The following is an 18041-nucleotide window of genomic DNA, read 5'->3' on the forward strand; positions in this document are numbered from 1 at the left end:
TAATGGGCTGCAGCATTTTTTTTTAAGTCATAAAAACCTTAAGATTAAACTGAGGGAAACGGAGGAAACAGAGTATTTTACTGAACTGAATCCATTTAAAGTCATTAATTTTTATTGGTTAAAACTCATATGTGCAGACAGGCTAGATACTGTAATGGTGACTCAGACATCAAGGCTGTTATCTTACACGCTGGGCTGGGAGCCATCGGGTCGGGTTCTCAGATGTCAAACCTGCAGGTGTTTATTGCAGATACTCTTGGCAGCTGAAGGTCACACGAGACTTGAACCTCACATGACAAACACAAGTGGAAAAACATGATGAACAGGCTGTGTTCACTAATGTCCACCAGGAGGCGTCAGACTCCCAAAACCTCCCCGTCTCCCTGAGCTTTCTATCCTGTGGTTGCTGCTGTACTCTTATGAAATCTGCTCAATGTCCCACTTTGAGTCAAGAAGGGGGGGAAAGACCTGATTCGGGTGAATGATTTGGCTAAGCTGGTTATGTAAGAAACAGGCCAGACTGTACTGTGACGAACACAGAGAGAGGGTTTGTTTTTGGATGAACGCTGCTTAATGTGACTGAGCCAACAATAGTCCCGAACAACAACATCAGTGGTTGGAGTTGGTGGAAGTTATCAGCGCTTATGGGCGGGGTTATATAAATAGTCACACAGTCTCTCTCATTACTGCTGCAGGGGTGCAGTTAGTCATAATAAACCATTACTCAGTCATCTTATTCAAGGCAAATCATGTAAGCCATCGTTCAGAATGGCCCCTTTAGGTGCACCTATATAGTATATGAGTGTAACATCAGTCTTTGCAAAGCTCATATCTGATACTGTTGCACACGTACACACACACACACACAGCTTTCAGCACTGCGTTATGACATAAAGTGGAAAATTACAGTTCACTGTTACACCCACTCTCTAACTGCAGTTTACAGGCAAAACACCAAACAGGTTAATTCCTTGAATTTCAAAATAATCGCACTTCCTGTTCGCACTGTCTGTAATAAATGTAAACAAAAACTCTGCAAAGCTCAGGGCTCGTGTCAGTCAAGTGTTTCATCTGCCAAAACCTCACCACACTGCAGTCACACACAGGAAAAAAAGAATGATTTCATCCACGAGGCTTTCTGGAAACATTTTAATTCAAAAAAACAAAAAAGTCACGGCCAAAAATTTAGAATGACATCTTCAACTTCTTTTTTCCTTTTTTGGTGCTTGAAGAGTAAGTCATTCAAAGACTGAATATGTCTATTTAATAAAGAGACCTCAACATTGCAGTCAAGCAAAAAAAAGTAACTTGTAACAAAACGCTGTATGTTGTTGGACAATTTAGGCAACATAGTAACTATTTTTTAATACAATGTCTTTAAAGGACACTGTCTAATTCCATAGTCAGAAAGAAACATTGTACTTCACTACATCTAGTTACCATTACATATATCCATGCACACAAATAGTAAGGACAGTCTATGGTTGCTATTGATTCATATCATTAATAACTGAAGACTTTCCTCCTTTAGAAAGTACGAGCTGACTCATATATGTGCTAGTCTGTGGTCACTAGTTCCTTTACAATTAGGAATTTTAGAAAGAAAATATGTGAAGCTTGTAAATTATTGCTTTCTGATAAGTTAAGCTACAAAGCATTTATAAATGTACAGCTAAAATAATTAGTAAAAAATTATTCTGAAAACCATTTCAATGCTCCACTCATTTGTTTTATCACCCTGAGTTTTATCTTACTGAGTACTCAGAGCATTTAAGGCTACAGCCCCGTTCACCCATTCAGCGCTGTGTTTTATGCCTTTAGGGGCTTTTTATGACTTCTTTTAACTGCCGACCTCCCCATTGGTAAATAACCTGCTCAACCTTCAGCTGTTGTTCATGAGAAAATATTCCACGGTTTCAGCTTTGCACAGTTGAAGGATGGTTTCAGTTTCTTCCAACGGTTTTAATGTAGCTTTAAAAAGTCTCCTTTGGACAAAGCTGGCTTTGGGGATTTGACATGCATCAGTATGTTTTCTGAATTTTTACAAATCAGAATGAAGAAGGTGAATCTATCAAGGAAACAATCACTAGCTGCACTCCTGTATGAAACAATTGATTCAATTTTAATGCACAAAAACTGCATATTCATCTTCATATAAAGCGCTAAAATGAACCCATTGTCACCTCCTTCCATCAAGCTGGACAAATACATTTTGACATATACGATAAATATTAATTTTGATAAGAAACAAACATGATGTAACAATGTGCCACGGTTAATTCACCCACTGGAATGACCTCATTGCCTCCTGCAACCTGATCCTCTTACAGGAGTGTCCCTCCTCTCACAGTGGAGTCAGTTCCTCTGAACACTGGGCTGCACTCTCTCAGCACGCTTTACGCCTGTTACGTGTGAGATGAGATGTACCCGCCTTGCGCTCTTCCCCTCCCTCCTTCCTTCTCTCTCCCGCCCTCACTGGCGTGTTTTTCTCCTTTGGAATGTACCAGACAGACTCGAGGGGCTCTGCGATCGGCACAGTGAAGGGAAGCGCTGGCTACAGGCCAAGAACAAGCTCCAGCCAATCAGGCAGAAGCCTGTCCAACTCTGTGCTCAGCAGTTGCCCGTCTGTTGTTTTCATGGTACAGTGTGGTTATTTACATACAATCAAAAACGGGCTGGGATGTAATGTGAGTCAGTAAGTGCCGGACTGAGGACACACCCTTAACGGTTTTGCGGCACATGACTCAGTTGCATCATGCGGTTGTGCAGCTTGTACAGATGAAAAGTGGCGATAATTTTAGGACATTGGAGGTGGAGAGGCCTCGTAAAAAGTTCCAGTAAGATAATGATGTATTTAAATGAGGCCGAAATTTGGGCAGATTCAGCTTCTGGTTACTTGAGCTCGAGGCTTGGAAATAAGACTGGTATGGACTAGTCTGGAAGCACTCTGTAGATGTCCTTCTGGGCCCTCTGTGTGGGACATGTTTCACTCTGCCACTAAACTCAACAACCAAAACGCATTTCTTCCTGAAAGTCCAAACCCTTGTGGATCATTATTGCTGGAACTGTTCAAAAACCGGGGTTTCCATGTCCCTGGCGAGTTGGGTGTTTTTCCCTGTCCACAGCAAAGACCCATTTCCCTTTCTGCTGTGGACATGCAAAGGCACATCTGTACACTGCAATTCTCCCTAATTCTTGCATAACAACAGTAGATTTATAGTTATTAAAAAGCGGAAGCCATGCCTGTTCCAGCATGTCTTACACCTAATCTTTGCACAAATGTTTCTAATAAGTACTGCTAGAACATTGGATTTAAGTGAAAGGGCTGTATGGTGAGGGCAGAGAACAGATAAAAACAACAACAACTACTTAGTCATACAGCAAGTTATTTAGAAACCAAGAAGTGACACAAGCTCTAGTGCCCAGGCTGAAAGGTCAAATCTTACATTTCAGCCTCTCCCTGTCTGAATCAAAACTACCTGATTCATATCAATACCCTTTGTTACACATGGTTATGTAACAAGCACAAAGTGCAAGCACAGAAAGAACACAAAAGGGTTCCCTAGTGTACAAATGGAGCAAAACAGTCTGTGTTGCAACATTTTTTGGCAAATCGGAGAGGGATTTCTGGGTACTGGAACAATTTGATTGGCCTAGTGCGCCGTCTTTCTCTTTCTGCCCCATGCACATCCATTTCTGCCAGAGATTACAAATTTCCCATCTTGTGGCTGTTTCCTTGTAAGAAGATTGTTCAGTCAAAGTTGCTTGGAAAAGGGAGCACTCTGGGGTGCTGCGACCTCCCTGCTTAGGAAAAGCATCTAACAAATGTTCAAATTAGTACAAGACTGCTGACTGTGTTTAGCTCCCTAATCTTGTTGGCCTTTGGGGGTTGTATTGATACGTGCCGCACGTGCATTATGTGAAAACACTTGCAGGTACGACAGGCTTTTCATGTATGTGGACAAATATGGTGCACAAACAGCACAGAAATGTTTCTGCAACAAATCCTGCTGCTCTGTACCCGAGGGCCTCTCACCAGGCCTGTCTCCATCCATCCATCCATCCATTTTCTTCCACTTATCCAATTCAGGGTCGCCGTTTGGCCCAGCTGTCACAGGCAAAAAGCAGGGCACGCTCCGTATTCCGGTCACCAATCTGTCACCACACACATAGAAACTCACACTCCTATGGTCAATTGATAATAACCAGTTAACCTTACTGGTTTCTGGACTGTGGGAGGAAGCCAGAGTACCCGGAGGGAACCCACGCAGGCACCGTAAAAGTGTTCAAACTACGCACAGACAGGCATCAGACTGGATTTGATCCAGGACCTTCACCACTTTGTATTTTCCTTTTGCTGTTGCAGTCATATAAGCGTGGGCTTTGATAAGAAGAGTTTGGAGGATATTTGAGCGCTTGCTTTCCATCCTTACTGTTGTTGAGTAGCTCCATAAAGGTGTCATTAAGAACGTGAGAACGTCACGAGAACGTGTTATGATGGGGCAATAATGCACATTTCCGGAACAACAACAAAACACTGCGATTGATCCACAGCTTTATCTACGCACATTACAAGGCTACTGCAGTGCAAAACAACAGAGACACGCCTCTGTTAAATCACGTATCAAATTAAACAACCCAGGATAATCTCCAGATTGAGCTGCTTTTACGTCAGAAAGAGCTGCTGTCAAATGTAGGCACGTATCGTGGCCCCGTCCCTCTCTCTTTTGAGCTGTAGTGACACAGACCCACCCCGTGCACCCCGTGAACTTGGAAGTGCGATCTTGTTTTCCCACTAAACCCTGCGACTACACCATGTGCTCCCGACTGGGGATCATCGGCCAACGCGTTACGTAATGTTTGCTACTATTGGGCTTGTGTTTTGGGGGTAGAAGGTGAAAGGAGGTAGAAGGAGAAGGAGAGACACAAAGCATCCAGTTACAAGGCAGCCGACTCCTGGAACAACCCTTACATGGTTTTAAGACACCCAGTACATGAATACTGAAGTGGAACTCCAAACCAGGGATTATATCCAGTAGGAAAAAGGAGCAGGGGAAAGGTTTGTTGGACCATGTGCTTATAGTGCAACAATACCTGAGCACTTCTAGCATAATACATAGCATCACTTAGTAAGCTGGTGTGCAGTTATTACATACTGTATTGTGAGAATACGTGGAAATAAGTTTCTCTCATTATGAGAAACCACTTGACTGAACCTGTCTAAATACCTGCCTCCATATAAGCATATCACATCTAAGGCAACACTGCTGTGGCATCTCACAATTAGCAGATGGGCAGAGAGATCACACATATTTTCTGCGTCATCAGGATCCTTAAATTTCTTTCATTATCACAAGCACGACACATTGTCCCCACCCCCGTCGAAACAGCTTCTACATCAGGCTGCAAAACGTGCATGTACTCTCACAAAAGGTCAAAGGTTCAGCTGGAAATGTTCGGTTTCTGGCATCATAGGATATGAAGAAATGTTGATGGCTTAGCTATTGTAAAAGCTACCAAATATCCCAAAAAGTAAAAACTATACGGTTTGGACTGATCCAAAAAATCTAATATTTGACATGATTTCTTGATGTATGCAGTTAAATAAAGTAACGTGTACTCAGGAATACTTCAGTACACTCCTCAACAGATATTTGTCTTTTAAAAACCATACATTGTTCTAGTTAAACCACAGTGCAGTTTAGCCAGCAACAACAACAACAAAAATAAGGCTGTCTGTATCCAGTGCGTAGTACAGCTCATAGTTAAGTACATTGTGGTGCCGTTCTGGTTGTATCGCGCAACATTGCATGAGACCATGCGCCACAGTGATATGCCGCAGAAGCTGAGGGCATGGCCCCGGCCCAGTCTCTGAGAGGGAGCTGGGTGCCGTGACTAAGACCTTGGTTTTCGATGAAAACCCTGCCCGTGGTCATTCATCCCTTGGTGTGAGAGTGAAGTCATTATAATTGTAGACTAGAGAGTTTTTGACGCAAACAAAGATGGGGCAGTGCTAGTAACTTGCACTGCTTATTTATGTATTCACAAAAAACACAAGGCTGGCTCTGTTTTTAAGTCGAGTTAATAATTAAAGTGTGCCTTTGACGTACAGCGACAGCAGCATAAACAGATGAGGTGATCGGGACGGTGTAAACTCGCAGATCTGGTTTGCTGCACTTTGCACTATCTCTCCCGGCCTCCATCGACATCCTCTTCCATCAAAACAGCGGTGGGACGTGCTGACTGTGACTACGTGCGTGTATTTTTTTTCGTTTTGTTCTTCGGTAAGTCCCGCCTCGGGGCCCTACCCCCTCCTAAACAAAACAGACCTGACTGGTTCAATACCAATTCGTGTACGGTGCTCTTTTTTCTTAAGTCTCTATCCTAAAATATGGTCTAGAGTTCAAACGAGAATATAATACATAATCTAAATGGCCGAGCTTATTAAGTTGTGTTTATTGTGTGTCATATTTAAATAACCTTTAGCGTTCTTTCCCTTAAGAAGTAGAAGAACGCTTCAACAAAACGAAATGGTACCCTGCCACAATAGCCTTTTCTCGAATATACGCGATCAGTGCGGGCTGCTGACGCATTCCTCGGGAGGGCGGAGTCACGGGAGGTTATAAAAACACCCACACTCGTTCTTCTCAACCACCTTCCACGCACAAACTATCAGTCGTATCCCCCCTTGACGTCCTCTGCGGCTTTCGAAGCTGTGGGTCAAGCAACGACGCTAACACTGGAGCTATAAAAATTAACAACGGGGTAAGTAAGGAGAAAAAGCAGGCTGCTGCGGCTTTGTTTTGCCATTTAAAAGCGAAATGGCTGTTTTTGGAACCGCTATGCAGTATTAACGCTCACTGGCTAATCTTTGTTGTCTGACGTTAAAGTTAATTCTGATGTAACTGTCAACTGGTTTGCACTTGTGGGTTACATTTTGACTGGAGATGTGTTTTTGTGTGTGTTGGTAGCCTTCCTGTAGCGGTTTCACCGTTTTAACCATGGCCTCTAGATATATTTACTCATTAGCCAAACTGCTATGATTTTAATGATCTGTCCTCGTGCTTAACTGTCTGTAACTAACCTAAGGGCGAGCTAAATGGGAGTGACGTTGAATGCTAGCTGTTGCGCTCTCGCGCTCTGTTTGTATGCGCACGCGACAGAGATGAGCCAGCCTGCTGTTTGCCTAAGCGTTTAGTTAATCGTCCACAATCTGGAAAACACGAAGAGTTTAGGTGTTGTGTGTTTTTTTTTTTTTTTTTTTTTTTTTTTTTGTGTGTTTTTTTTACACTGGATTGTAACGCTGGGGTCTCAAATTGTGTCGTCAACAGGGCTCCCGTTTAAAGCGCCGCACCAAGCTGACCAGCTAGCGCAGTGTGATCACTTGCGTCTCTCTCTGAAACGATTTTGTTTGTTTCGGAGAAGTGCAAATTGATTCAAAAACCACTGCCGCCGCATATCCTGATCGGAACCCCCCCACACACACCAAATCGAAGCAAAATGGTGCAAAATAAGATCGCCGAAGTCACTGGATTCCACCGCTCCTTCAAGGTGAGCTGGAACTCTATCCAGGGATAGCTCGAGCTCCTGTCACTCCTTTTGGGAAGATTGTAATCAGAGCACGTTTGGCAACATATATGAGAAGGGACTTCACCTAGCTATAGATAAACGCATCTTCTGGCTGACAAACATGGTATACTTCCTGCTGGGCACATGCAGCTGATGAATGTATGGCTCGAGTATGCCACAGCTAATAGTTGAAAGATGACCAAGAAAGATCCTTATGGCCTTGGGACGTTCTTGTGTTGGTGTAACAGATATGAGCGATTATTCAAAATGTGTCAGCCTCTCAGTCTAGTTTGGCTTTATAGTCACAGTAGGTGTTATGACTGACAATAGATGCTCTCATCTTGACTGGTTCACTGAGATTGCACATCATAACAAACATGTTATTACTCCATAGGGGCAAAATCCCTTTGAATCAGAGGACTTCACTAAAAATGGATCCCATCTTATCGATTCATCATTTAATTTTGACTCCTCCCCCAGACATGGTGAGTTTTATGACTAGTTCAGTATAATTCACATAAGTAAAACTTCCCCCTAGTTTCTCTTTCAGTATTTGGGATTTGTTTGCATTCCTCTATCAATAGCTGATGGTAATGTAGGCACTCCTGTTTTGACAGACATGCCTTCCAGTCAGCCTATTGACATCCCCGATGCCAAGAAGAGAAACAAGAAGAAAAAGCGTTGCCGGGCAACTGACAGTTTCTCTGGAAGATTCGAGGGTAAAAGCTTTCATTCCTAGTTGTTATAAAAACAGCTGTATAAGCTGCTCTCCTTCATGTAATTGTGTTTTGCTAACTTGCTGTTTTTGCCACAGATGTCTACAGACTGCAGGAAGAGGTCTTGGGAGAGGGTGCTTATGCCAGAGTGCAAACATGCATCAACCTCATCACCAATAAAGAGTATGCTGTAAAGGTAAGACACTGCCACGCATTCAGTGGATACAGTGTGCTTTAATGTATTGTTGTCAATGAAACCTTCCTCTCTGTTTGGCTGCTTTACAGTTAGAGGGTTGGATTACGTAATGAAATTCCTTTGTGTGAAGAGGCTCTGAGCCATGAGAGGAATTTAATATAAGTAAACTGGGCTATTGCATCAGTGTTTCTATTGTGCTTCCTTTTCACGTCTTTTTCTTGAGAAATTTTGAGGAAAGTTTTGGTCTGGGACAGGATGCCTCTTTATCTTTTCTCTCAGTTCAGCTCTCTGTAGTGGTTTTCTGCAAACTTTCCTCTGTTGTGCCTAGTGATGCACTTTTTGTGTAAAAGACTAGCTGCTGCTAGTAGACACGCCCCCCCTCTCTTTTTCTAGCTCGTCAGCCAATCAGAGAGCTGGAAATGATATACCCTCCCCCTTTCTTTACAGCTTGCACAGAGAACATTGTGTGCTGCTAGCTGTGCCAAAACAAAACCCACAGAAAGGAAGGAGGGGTGATGGGTGAGGGTTGTGACCCGGTGTGTTTACACTGCTTTGTTCTCACTCTGTACAGTTACTTTTTCGATTTCCTTTTTGAATGGCGTGAGGACTTGTATGCACATGTTCAACTCTTGGGGACTTCCTTTTTTATTACAAAGTCATTTCCTTGTTTTAGGAGCAAAACATTGTGAAATTTTTATGTATTTATTTTTTTTTTTGCTGAAGTGTGCAAAATTTAAATAATCCACTTTTTTTTCTTTTGAAATCCCATTTGCTCATTGGACATAAACATTAATTAGTTATTCCCCAGATTTTGTTCATGTATGGATCAAGTCTGAGTTAAAGGCTGCTTCTTTAGTGCAAGTGTCCATATCTTATTTTTTTTCCTAATTAATATTTCAGAGGTGCTGTACACAGATCCTCATGTGACTGATCAGTTAGTTTGTCCCAGAGTGATTTGTTATGGATCCCTTGGGACTATGCAGTCCTGGGGGAGGAGGTAGGACGGTCTGCTGGGAGTCGAGGGGGACTCAGACTACTCCTGCCAGATGTCCCGTCTCTCCCCTCCCCCTCTCTAGACACAGGGGGAGTAGGGGGGTGAACTGCATGTGCGGGCTCTGTTGCAAACGCAACAAAAGCTTCAGGCATCCATAGACGCACAGAGGGCCGAGCAGCGTGTGTCTGAAGGCTCCCAAACAAGTCCTGTTTAAAGCTATTATTTCACAAGCCTGGGTTGATGTTAGAACCTGCAGTGAGGTCTCGCTTTTCAGCAGGCTGATGTTTCACGAGCTGCAATTTGGATAAGCGACCTTAAATCTACCACTTTAAAAATAGTGTCCTCCCATTTGGGATTGCAATGCATTCTTCAACCTTATAGTTTCTGTATGGAAACATCTACCAGGGTGGGAGTTCTGCTGTGGCAGGAGAGGGTGAGCTGATTGTTGTCCTGCTGACTCAGACTGGAACAGTACACAGGCTTTGGACTGCTCACAGGCCTCTTGTCCGTGTATTAATCCTAGACACATACTGCAGCTCTGGCCCCAGTGGGCTTCAATAGCAGCTGTAATCCAGCTACCAGGAAGAGAAGCATGCACAGCCTCCCAAGCACACAATAACAGACCAGAGCTGGAAAATTCAGGCTTTTTGCTTTGGTGTCAGCAGTCTATCTTTCTGTCTCTCTTGGCACAGCATTATGCAGCTGGTGGCCCTCACTGCTGTAGTTCCCGGCAGCTCTGTTATTTTTAGAGCAGTTTTGATAATTGTAAACATTTTGGATTAGGTCATGGGATGTTTTGAAGGGAACACTTATGGCTCCTTAAGATTTACATATGGGTTGTGCATAAAGGTTAAACATAGAGACTGGGGGCTGTTATTTTCATTCAGCTCTGTCTCTGGTATGCTGGGCAGTGCTGAAAGTAGGTTAAACTATCTCTGCAAGTGTGTCACCGGGTAGGATAAAGGTTGGCAAGCAGGAAAACGTTGGAAGGAAGCTCATTATAGGGGACTGCATATGGACTGTATAGTGAGCTCTATACCGTCTGCTTTCTGTTAAACACAGCCACAAGTGGGGTTTGTGGTGCAGTGAGAGAGTGGCTGCCATGCCCACAAATATGTATACTAAGCACTTTAAGAATTGTCCTCCATCCTGTTCTGTATAAAAACACAAAGTTCTGCTGAAAATGGGCTATTTCTGGACAAAGTGGGCTCAGCTTTGGTGCTTTTCTGTTGCAGATAATCGAGAAAAGGCCGGGTCACAGCCGCAGTCGTGTCTTCCGTGAGGTTGAGATGCTCTACCAGTGCCAGGGCCATAGGTAACTTTCTGCTGTTCTGACAAAACTAAAGCCACTTGACAGTCGTATGGAGGCAGTCACAAAGCCCTTTATTCATCATCACACTGCAGACCTCAAATGACTCGGTGCCTTTTTGTTTTCTGCAGAAACATCCTGGAGCTGGTGGAGTTTTTTGAAGAGGAAGACAAATTCTACCTGGTGTTTGAGAAGCTCCGAGGAGGTTAGTAAATTACAGCTGCTAGTTTACAAAGAAATTCTGCTGCTTTGGTGAGTGTGTTTGAAAGCATTTAGCTTTTAAATGGAGCTAATGGACTCTCATTTCCCTCCTAGGGTCAATCTTGGAACACATTCACAAGAGACAGCACTTCAGTGAGCAGGAGGCCGGTCTCGTGGTGCAGGACATTGCCAGTGCTCTAGATTTCCTTCATAACAAGGGTAAGATCATTTGAACAAAATGGCAAGCAGTATTACTGCTCACAGTTTCAAATTAAATATGGATATAACAGGCATCTTTTTGTTTTTAGGAATGGCACATAGAGACCTGAAACCTGAAAACATTCTCTGTGAGAGTGCACACAAGGTGAGTTTACTGCAGAGATATTTATGCCTAAACGTGTTTCAGAGGTCAGCTGATTTGTTGATAAAGCTGCTGCTGGCCTTTTGTTAAAATCTGCTCTTTTTCTCAGATATGCCCGGTCAAGATCTGTGACTTTGACTTAGGCAGTGGGATCAAGCTGAACAGTGACAGCTCACCCATCTCCACCCCTGAGCTCCTCACTCCTGTAAGTTACTCATCCAAAAAATGTTTTTTAAATCGCTGATCCAGGAACAGATTAATCAGTTACACCGTGACATAGTGATTTGTTTTCTTGCTGTGGATAAAAGCGGCTGTAAATGTGTTTATCAAGTCTCACCTGGCTGATCATTGGCCAGTCCTCAGTGGGGTTAACTGATGTTTACACTAGTTTACTGCTGGGCAGTTTCTCTGAAATGGCATGGATTGCTTCCTGGATGTGCCAAATTTTATGTTCCTCTTATCGTGCTGGATACTTCAGTGTGTTAACATTTGGAAGCATATCTGTCTATTTAATGTTGATGTCCGTTGATGTCTAATCAATAGCAAACACTGAAGGGTCATGAGCTTGAGTCTGGGGGTTATGATTGTTTAACTTTGTGGCTGTCGTCACAACACAAAGCGTTACCACTGAACAGTGTCCAGAACAGCAGGAAACCCTCAACCTCAGAGGAGTGGTAAAGTTGAACTGGCAAGCTTTCTACTTGTGTCAACACTTGCTCTGTCTGCTGCTTATCTAGTGTGCTGAATAGATGGACCAGAGCAGGTGAAGGATGGCAGCTCAGCCCTCAGGAATGTGGTTTGGTGGGTGGGGGCTTTCGGCATTGGTAACTTCATCTTCCTTGCACAGAAATAATGGATGGTGGGCCCATCCCCGAACTTGTTGAAGGGGATATGGTTTGGGGCCAAGAGGTGTCATGTGCTTTAGTCTTAAATCAGGATCTCCCTCGGGTTAAGTTGATCCAGTAATATATTAAAGTGTTCGTTCAATGGGAGAAAAGCCTCTGGAGTACAGAAGGTGGTGTGATAGCCCTGGAATGTAACACTGGAGGGTACATGATAACTTTTACAAGGCTGTGTCCTGTGATATGAAGGAGTCGCAGTGAAAACCCCCCCACAAGCGTTTGCTTATTTCTCCTTTCTCTCTGTGTGGTGAGAGGAAAAAAAAAAACCCATACACCCTCTTCTTTCAGCTCAGTCTCCGCCCAGTGGCCCCAACCACTCTTGTGCTGGTCTGCGCTTTCTTTATGTACTTCATACAATAGCTGTGCATAAGGCTTGTTCTAGAAATTTTAGTCTCTCTCCCCCCACACATGGCAACTGAGATGTGATTGGATAGCCCGGTGGGAGGGGGAGGATAACTGGGAGGTGCAAACTCTGCCCGCTCATGCGCTCTGGCTTGTTTTCCTTGCTTGATCACAGGAACAATGTTATGATTTTCATCTCACGACTGGCACTCTCTCTGGGCCCCCTGTAACCACTTTACTGCTGTTGCACAATATGCACTTTTGCATTTGAAGCGCAGTTCTATGGTTCTCAAATACATTTTATGATTTACAGGTTTACTGTAAATGTAGTGGTGCTATACTGGGTGTAAACTGGGAAAATAGGGACTCGAATGAGCCGAGATAGACCCTTCTAGGAAAAAGACTAATTTTAGTTTACTAGGAATTCTGCGTGAGTGATTGCCCACCTATGTGCCCAGTGAGATGTAATTCTGGCTGTTCGAATGCCGAGGCTTAAATGTAGCAGCTGGAAACTGTAACACTGCACACAAGCAGTTTAGTCTGTTTAATTGAGGAAACTGCTTGTTTGTACCTGTCATAAAGGTAGGTGCAGTTTCTTGAGGACAGAACAAGTCTTCTTCCTGTAAGCCTCTCCTAGTAATCCTTTCATTTACAAACACCAGAGGTGTGTCATCGGTGCTGTGGGTATGGTGTGACTAGTCACATGGTCGTAGGAAAGCCCCAGGTTGCAATACCGACAAATCCTGTGGTAACAGCAGCTGATTAACAGCTCTCTGCAGCTTACTGGAAGGTTTGAAGAGGATGTGACTGCAAGTTCGCAAGGTGTGCAACAGCACAGGAAGAACAAATGCAAGTTTATGTTTAAGTCTGTGCCAAAGAGCCACGATTACTGTTATTTGTCTGCCCTCTTTTAGCCCTTATCAGCTGCAGGTAGTCATGGACTGGCTATCTATGTCCTGACTTGTTTGTGATTCAGGGGTGGTAAAGCAGCTTTTAAACACGATTAGCCTTGATAGCTGTTTATGATAACACAACTATTGCATTAGTCTTCAGTTTCAAAGTACCTTGGTTGGCAAAAAAGAGAGTGCGTGTGTGTGTGCGGCAGCTGCATTTGACTTGAATCCTGGAGGATTGTCTGTGTAAGCAGTTGCCCCAGACTCGATGATGGCGGAAACATGGGGGTTGGGATTTTCTTTGTCTGAAATGCGATTCCTGTGCAGCAAACTTCATTACATAAAACTGGAGGTGGAGTTAGCAGACAGCTGGTTTATGTTACTGGGACACAATGGAGGCCTGCTCAATGTAAACATGTGCCCCCACAGATGGAATGAAGGATATGTGGGGGACTTCATGACAAAAGGACTAAAGCGTCTCAGAAATGAACATGATCTTTGTCCTGCTGAACCAACGACCTGCTTTTTCCCCACCTAAAACTATTAAAACAGTACTTGCTGTTTGTGTTCTCAAGTTATGTAACTGACCAGGGCTCAGCCCAGTCTCTGGGTATGCAGGACAGCCAATCCTCTTTTCCATGCTCGGGGTTTGGCCTAATTTCTCTCCTAGCTACATAACAACATGCTGGTAGAGCTGAGTCTGTCCTTGCCCTCAACAAAGTCTGCCTGGGCTGTGTACAGCTGTGTGATCAAAGCACTGAGTCACCACTCGCTGTCTACCCACACAAACCTGCCTCATAGCACGTTCCAACTAAGAAATGTTCAACGGACTAAGACGAGCAGTTTTGTAGATTAAGTGAACCCATTACTGCAGATAATCATGCGACTGTCTCATAGACTGCCCCCACCCCACAAGCTAAGAGTGGGGCCTTAGCTTTCACACTCGGAGCCACGAGGTGTCAGCTGAGTGAAAGAATGTGGCAGCAGCCAAGCAAAGCGTCTCTTTTTTCCTCTGGTTTAACTCTTTCATGCTGCGCTTTGTGTTTTTCGTCCCTTGGGGCTAACGCACTGGCTTTCTTGTTCTTCTTTTAGTGCGGCTCAGCAGAGTACATGGCACCTGAGGTAGTTGAGGCCTTCAGTGAAGAAGCTACAATTTACGACAAGCGCTGTGACCTGTGGAGTCTTGGAGTCATTCTGTACATCATGCTAAGTGGCTATCCTCCATTCGTAGGCCGCTGTGGTGGCGGCTGTGGCTGGGAATTAGGTGAACCCTGCCACACCTGCCAGGTAAGACTGATGAATTCATTCCCGTGAGTTTTGTTTGTCTTACGTTATCTTTGTGAGTTCAGAGCAAAGTAACATTTGCAAATGTTTCGCATCTGTTTACAGAACACTTTATTTGAGAGCATCCAGGAAGGAAAATATGAGTTTCCGGAAAAAGACTGGGCTCACATCTCCTCAAGTGCCAAAGACCTGATATCCAAACTTCTGGTCCGGGATGCCAAAAGTCGTCTGAGTGCCAGTCAGGTGCTGCAGCACCCCTGGGTGCTGGGGGTGAGTCTGAATCCACCACTATGCCACTTTTTTTGCATTTTAGGCAAATCACAGTAAAGTTGTTCAAACAAAAAACCAATAACATGACTTTGATTTTTCAGGGTGCATCTGACACTTTGCCAACATCCATCTTACATCAGAGGTGAGAAATTAAGAGCGACAAGACACTCTGACAATAAACATTTCCAACTTTATACCTGCTTTGATCACAGTTTAATCTCTTTTCCCCTTTTCCTCATCAGGACCAGCAGTGCCAGGGATCTTACAGTTTTTGCAGATAAGGCCATGGCTGTGAACCGGCAGCTGGCTGAACAGGATGGCATGGAAGAGCAGCAGCAGCAGCAGGAAGTCCAATTTTTTGTTACCGCTTCTGGCTCGTCTATGCACCTCTCTCCTCCTTCCAACTCCAAGCTGGCCAAGCGCAGGCAGCGAAGCAGCCAGCCGAAAGGTGGGCCCGTCTCCGCCGCGGAGCTTCGTCAGCTCTTGGCCCCCCTCGTCATCGTGGGAGACTGTGCCTGAACTTTCCCGACCTTCCGTTATGATTCAAGTCCTGTTCCACGACTGCCCTGAGACTCTTCCTCCTCAGTTCTGGCCCCTCTGGCCTCGGTCCCTCTGCTATTCAGGTTCTCTTGCCAGCTGTAAAGGGAGATGCTGCCTGCAGCCCTTCCTCTAAATGCCTTCTGCCCTTCTCCAGCACTTCTGAAGCACATCAGCACAGGGCCTGCATATAGCAAACACAGCTATGTGCACTTCCAGGTTGGGGAGGAGGGCCAGTTAATGACTCGTTGGACAGCAAAGTATTTTCTAAGTTATGTTGGTTTTTTGTTTGTTTTTTTCCTCATGCAACTCAGTTCAGAAGAAATCCGAACATAGATCTTCGAAACTAAGCTCAGACACCAAAGGACAACCTGTTGTGCTGCTCCCACGTTACAACTGGATCCACTGTGAATTAAGTTATCTGGAATGTTTTTTGCCTGTATGTATATGCACGAATGGCCCATCTGCACATACGTACAAGCTTATGCAATATGCCGAGATGAAGGCTGTTCCTGTCTTGAAAGGATTCAGTGTAATAAGGGTTGGAAGGGCTGTAAGCCAGTGCTGTCTGTGCCTGAGGCGCGTTGGCTGGAGACTCTTCAAAGTCTTTTTTTGTTTTTTTTGTTCCCCTCCGTTTAAGATGAGCTCTTTACAGCCGACTCTTGTGTAAATGTCTGAGATGCGCACTTATCCAGCTCGGTCGCCGTGCACTTAGTGCTCAAAGGGCAACGGCTGTTTGTACCTGACCAGCTACGACTTGCCGCTGCATCGGTTGATGCAGTTTTTCCTTTTCTTCTAAATTGAATCTAAAACTAGTGAATTGATTTGACTTGGTCATGCTTGATGGCTGCCTGGGAGGGGGGAGGGGCCAAAGCTCATAGCGTGTATATCTGGCTTATTAAGCTAATTATACAGTACTTAAAATGGCTACGCAAGTGAACTGGGTCAGTGTTACTTTCATTGTAAAGAATTTGACGTCCCCTTGCTACAACCAGAATTTGTTTTTGTGTTTTTTTTCTACAGATCAATTTATGGATTTAACTTTAAATATTTTGGCAGTAAAAGTTTAAACTCCTGTGAAGGGGTTGAAAAGCACATTTTGCCCAATGTGACCAGACTGTCATTTGTTGATCAGATTTATTTGGACCATCATCTTTGTCCTCCTCGTCCTTCAGGGTCTCAACGTTGTCTCTAACGACACGCCGCCCCTCCCAGAATGATGTCACAAATTTTCTTTCAATGTTAGAGGCAGACGGGAAAAATAAAATAAAATAAACACAAAAAGGAAAAACATTCCACAAAAAGACAAAAAAAACTTCAGACATTTAGCTGTATAAAGTTTACTTTTTTTTTTTCTTCCAAGTTTGAAAACTCCATGTCAATGTGCCACACTGATTTTTATTTTTATCCTTTTTTGTATGGCTGTTAATAAGCTTCTTTTTTTTTTTTTTTTCTCTTTTCTATGGAGATTTTTTTTTTTCCATGCAGGTGCTGTTCAGTTCAGGTGAAACACCAGATGTTTTCCTTTGTTGTTTTTAATGTTTGTTTTGTTTTTGAGTTTTTAAAGTTGAGTATGTGGTGTATGAGGTAAAAATGGAGAAAGTTTAAGTTGAACTGGAGCGTTCGTGCCCAGTGAAGGCAAGTTTTTAAGTGTTATATATATATATATTATTATTATTTTTTATTTTTTATTTTTTTTTTTTATATGTGAGCAGGGTGGGGAATTGGCACCAGCACCGATGTGGTAAAACATGAAAGTGGCTGGTACATTTCAGACACAGAAAACATTAGTATGAAGTTGCTGGTGAATTTGGAGCAGTTATCCATGAGTGGCTGGTACATGTTCATTTTTCCCTACTCTGCGTTGGCAATAATCTTTCTTTGTCGTTAATTAGATTAAGTTAAAGCTCATTCTGAAACTGACAGGTAATGGACTGGCGATGACGTCTCTCAGCACTGTAGCCATTTCACCAAAGAGGGTTCAAGTCATGACATTGAAACATATGATCCACGACCTAGCAGAGATAAGTGGGGAACTTCTGATCGTCTCCGTGTCCTGTTGGCAGCACTGCAGCGACGGTACTCTGGAAATGGTGTCAGATGACGCGTTATTCTGTTAATAGGACACTGTAATAGTTCTAAGAATACCTTTCTACAGATGCATAGTTATGAGGGTTTATGTCTTATAATAAGACTTACTTGAATATGTGTATGCAGCTGTTTCTTCATTTTGGAAACTACTTTGCTTATTGGTAATCTCAAAGCATTAAGCTAATGATCAAGGCAATCTTTGTGGGGGGAGGGGGGTGAAAATATACAGATCAGTATTCTGCCTTTTTCTGGGGGGGGTCTTCATACAACTGAGTTTGTCCCTGTCTTTGAATGGGGGTGGATACTCAAACGCACACTGTGGCCATACTCTGTAATATCCCGACCAGTACAGTAAGGGTTTTCTGGGTCATGACCA

At 43.7% G+C, this 18041-nt stretch overlaps 1 protein-coding gene across 1 annotated transcript; it reads left to right on the top strand.

Annotated features, from left to right (window-relative positions):
- The first annotated feature begins 6629 nt into the window (after positions 1–6629).
- Positions 6630–16878, top strand: mknk2b (MAPK interacting serine/threonine kinase 2b). Its single transcript, XM_026146522.1, has 14 exons — positions 6630–6765; positions 7332–7551; positions 7964–8054; positions 8187–8288; positions 8384–8481; positions 10711–10790; positions 10916–10989; positions 11100–11204; positions 11294–11349; positions 11456–11551; positions 14576–14770; positions 14873–15037; positions 15139–15179; positions 15280–16878. The coding sequence occupies exons 2-14, from the start codon at positions 7501–7503 to the stop codon at positions 15554–15556; spliced, it is 1431 nt and encodes a 476-aa protein (XP_026002307.1). The 5' UTR covers positions 6630–6765; positions 7332–7500; the 3' UTR covers positions 15557–16878.
- The last annotated feature ends 1163 nt before the right edge of the window (positions 16879–18041 follow it).

The sequence above is a fragment of the Astatotilapia calliptera genome, chromosome 17, assembly GCF_900246225.1.
Source record: "Astatotilapia calliptera chromosome 17, fAstCal1.2, whole genome shotgun sequence".
Taxonomy (NCBI): domain Eukaryota; kingdom Metazoa; phylum Chordata; class Actinopteri; order Cichliformes; family Cichlidae; genus Astatotilapia; species Astatotilapia calliptera.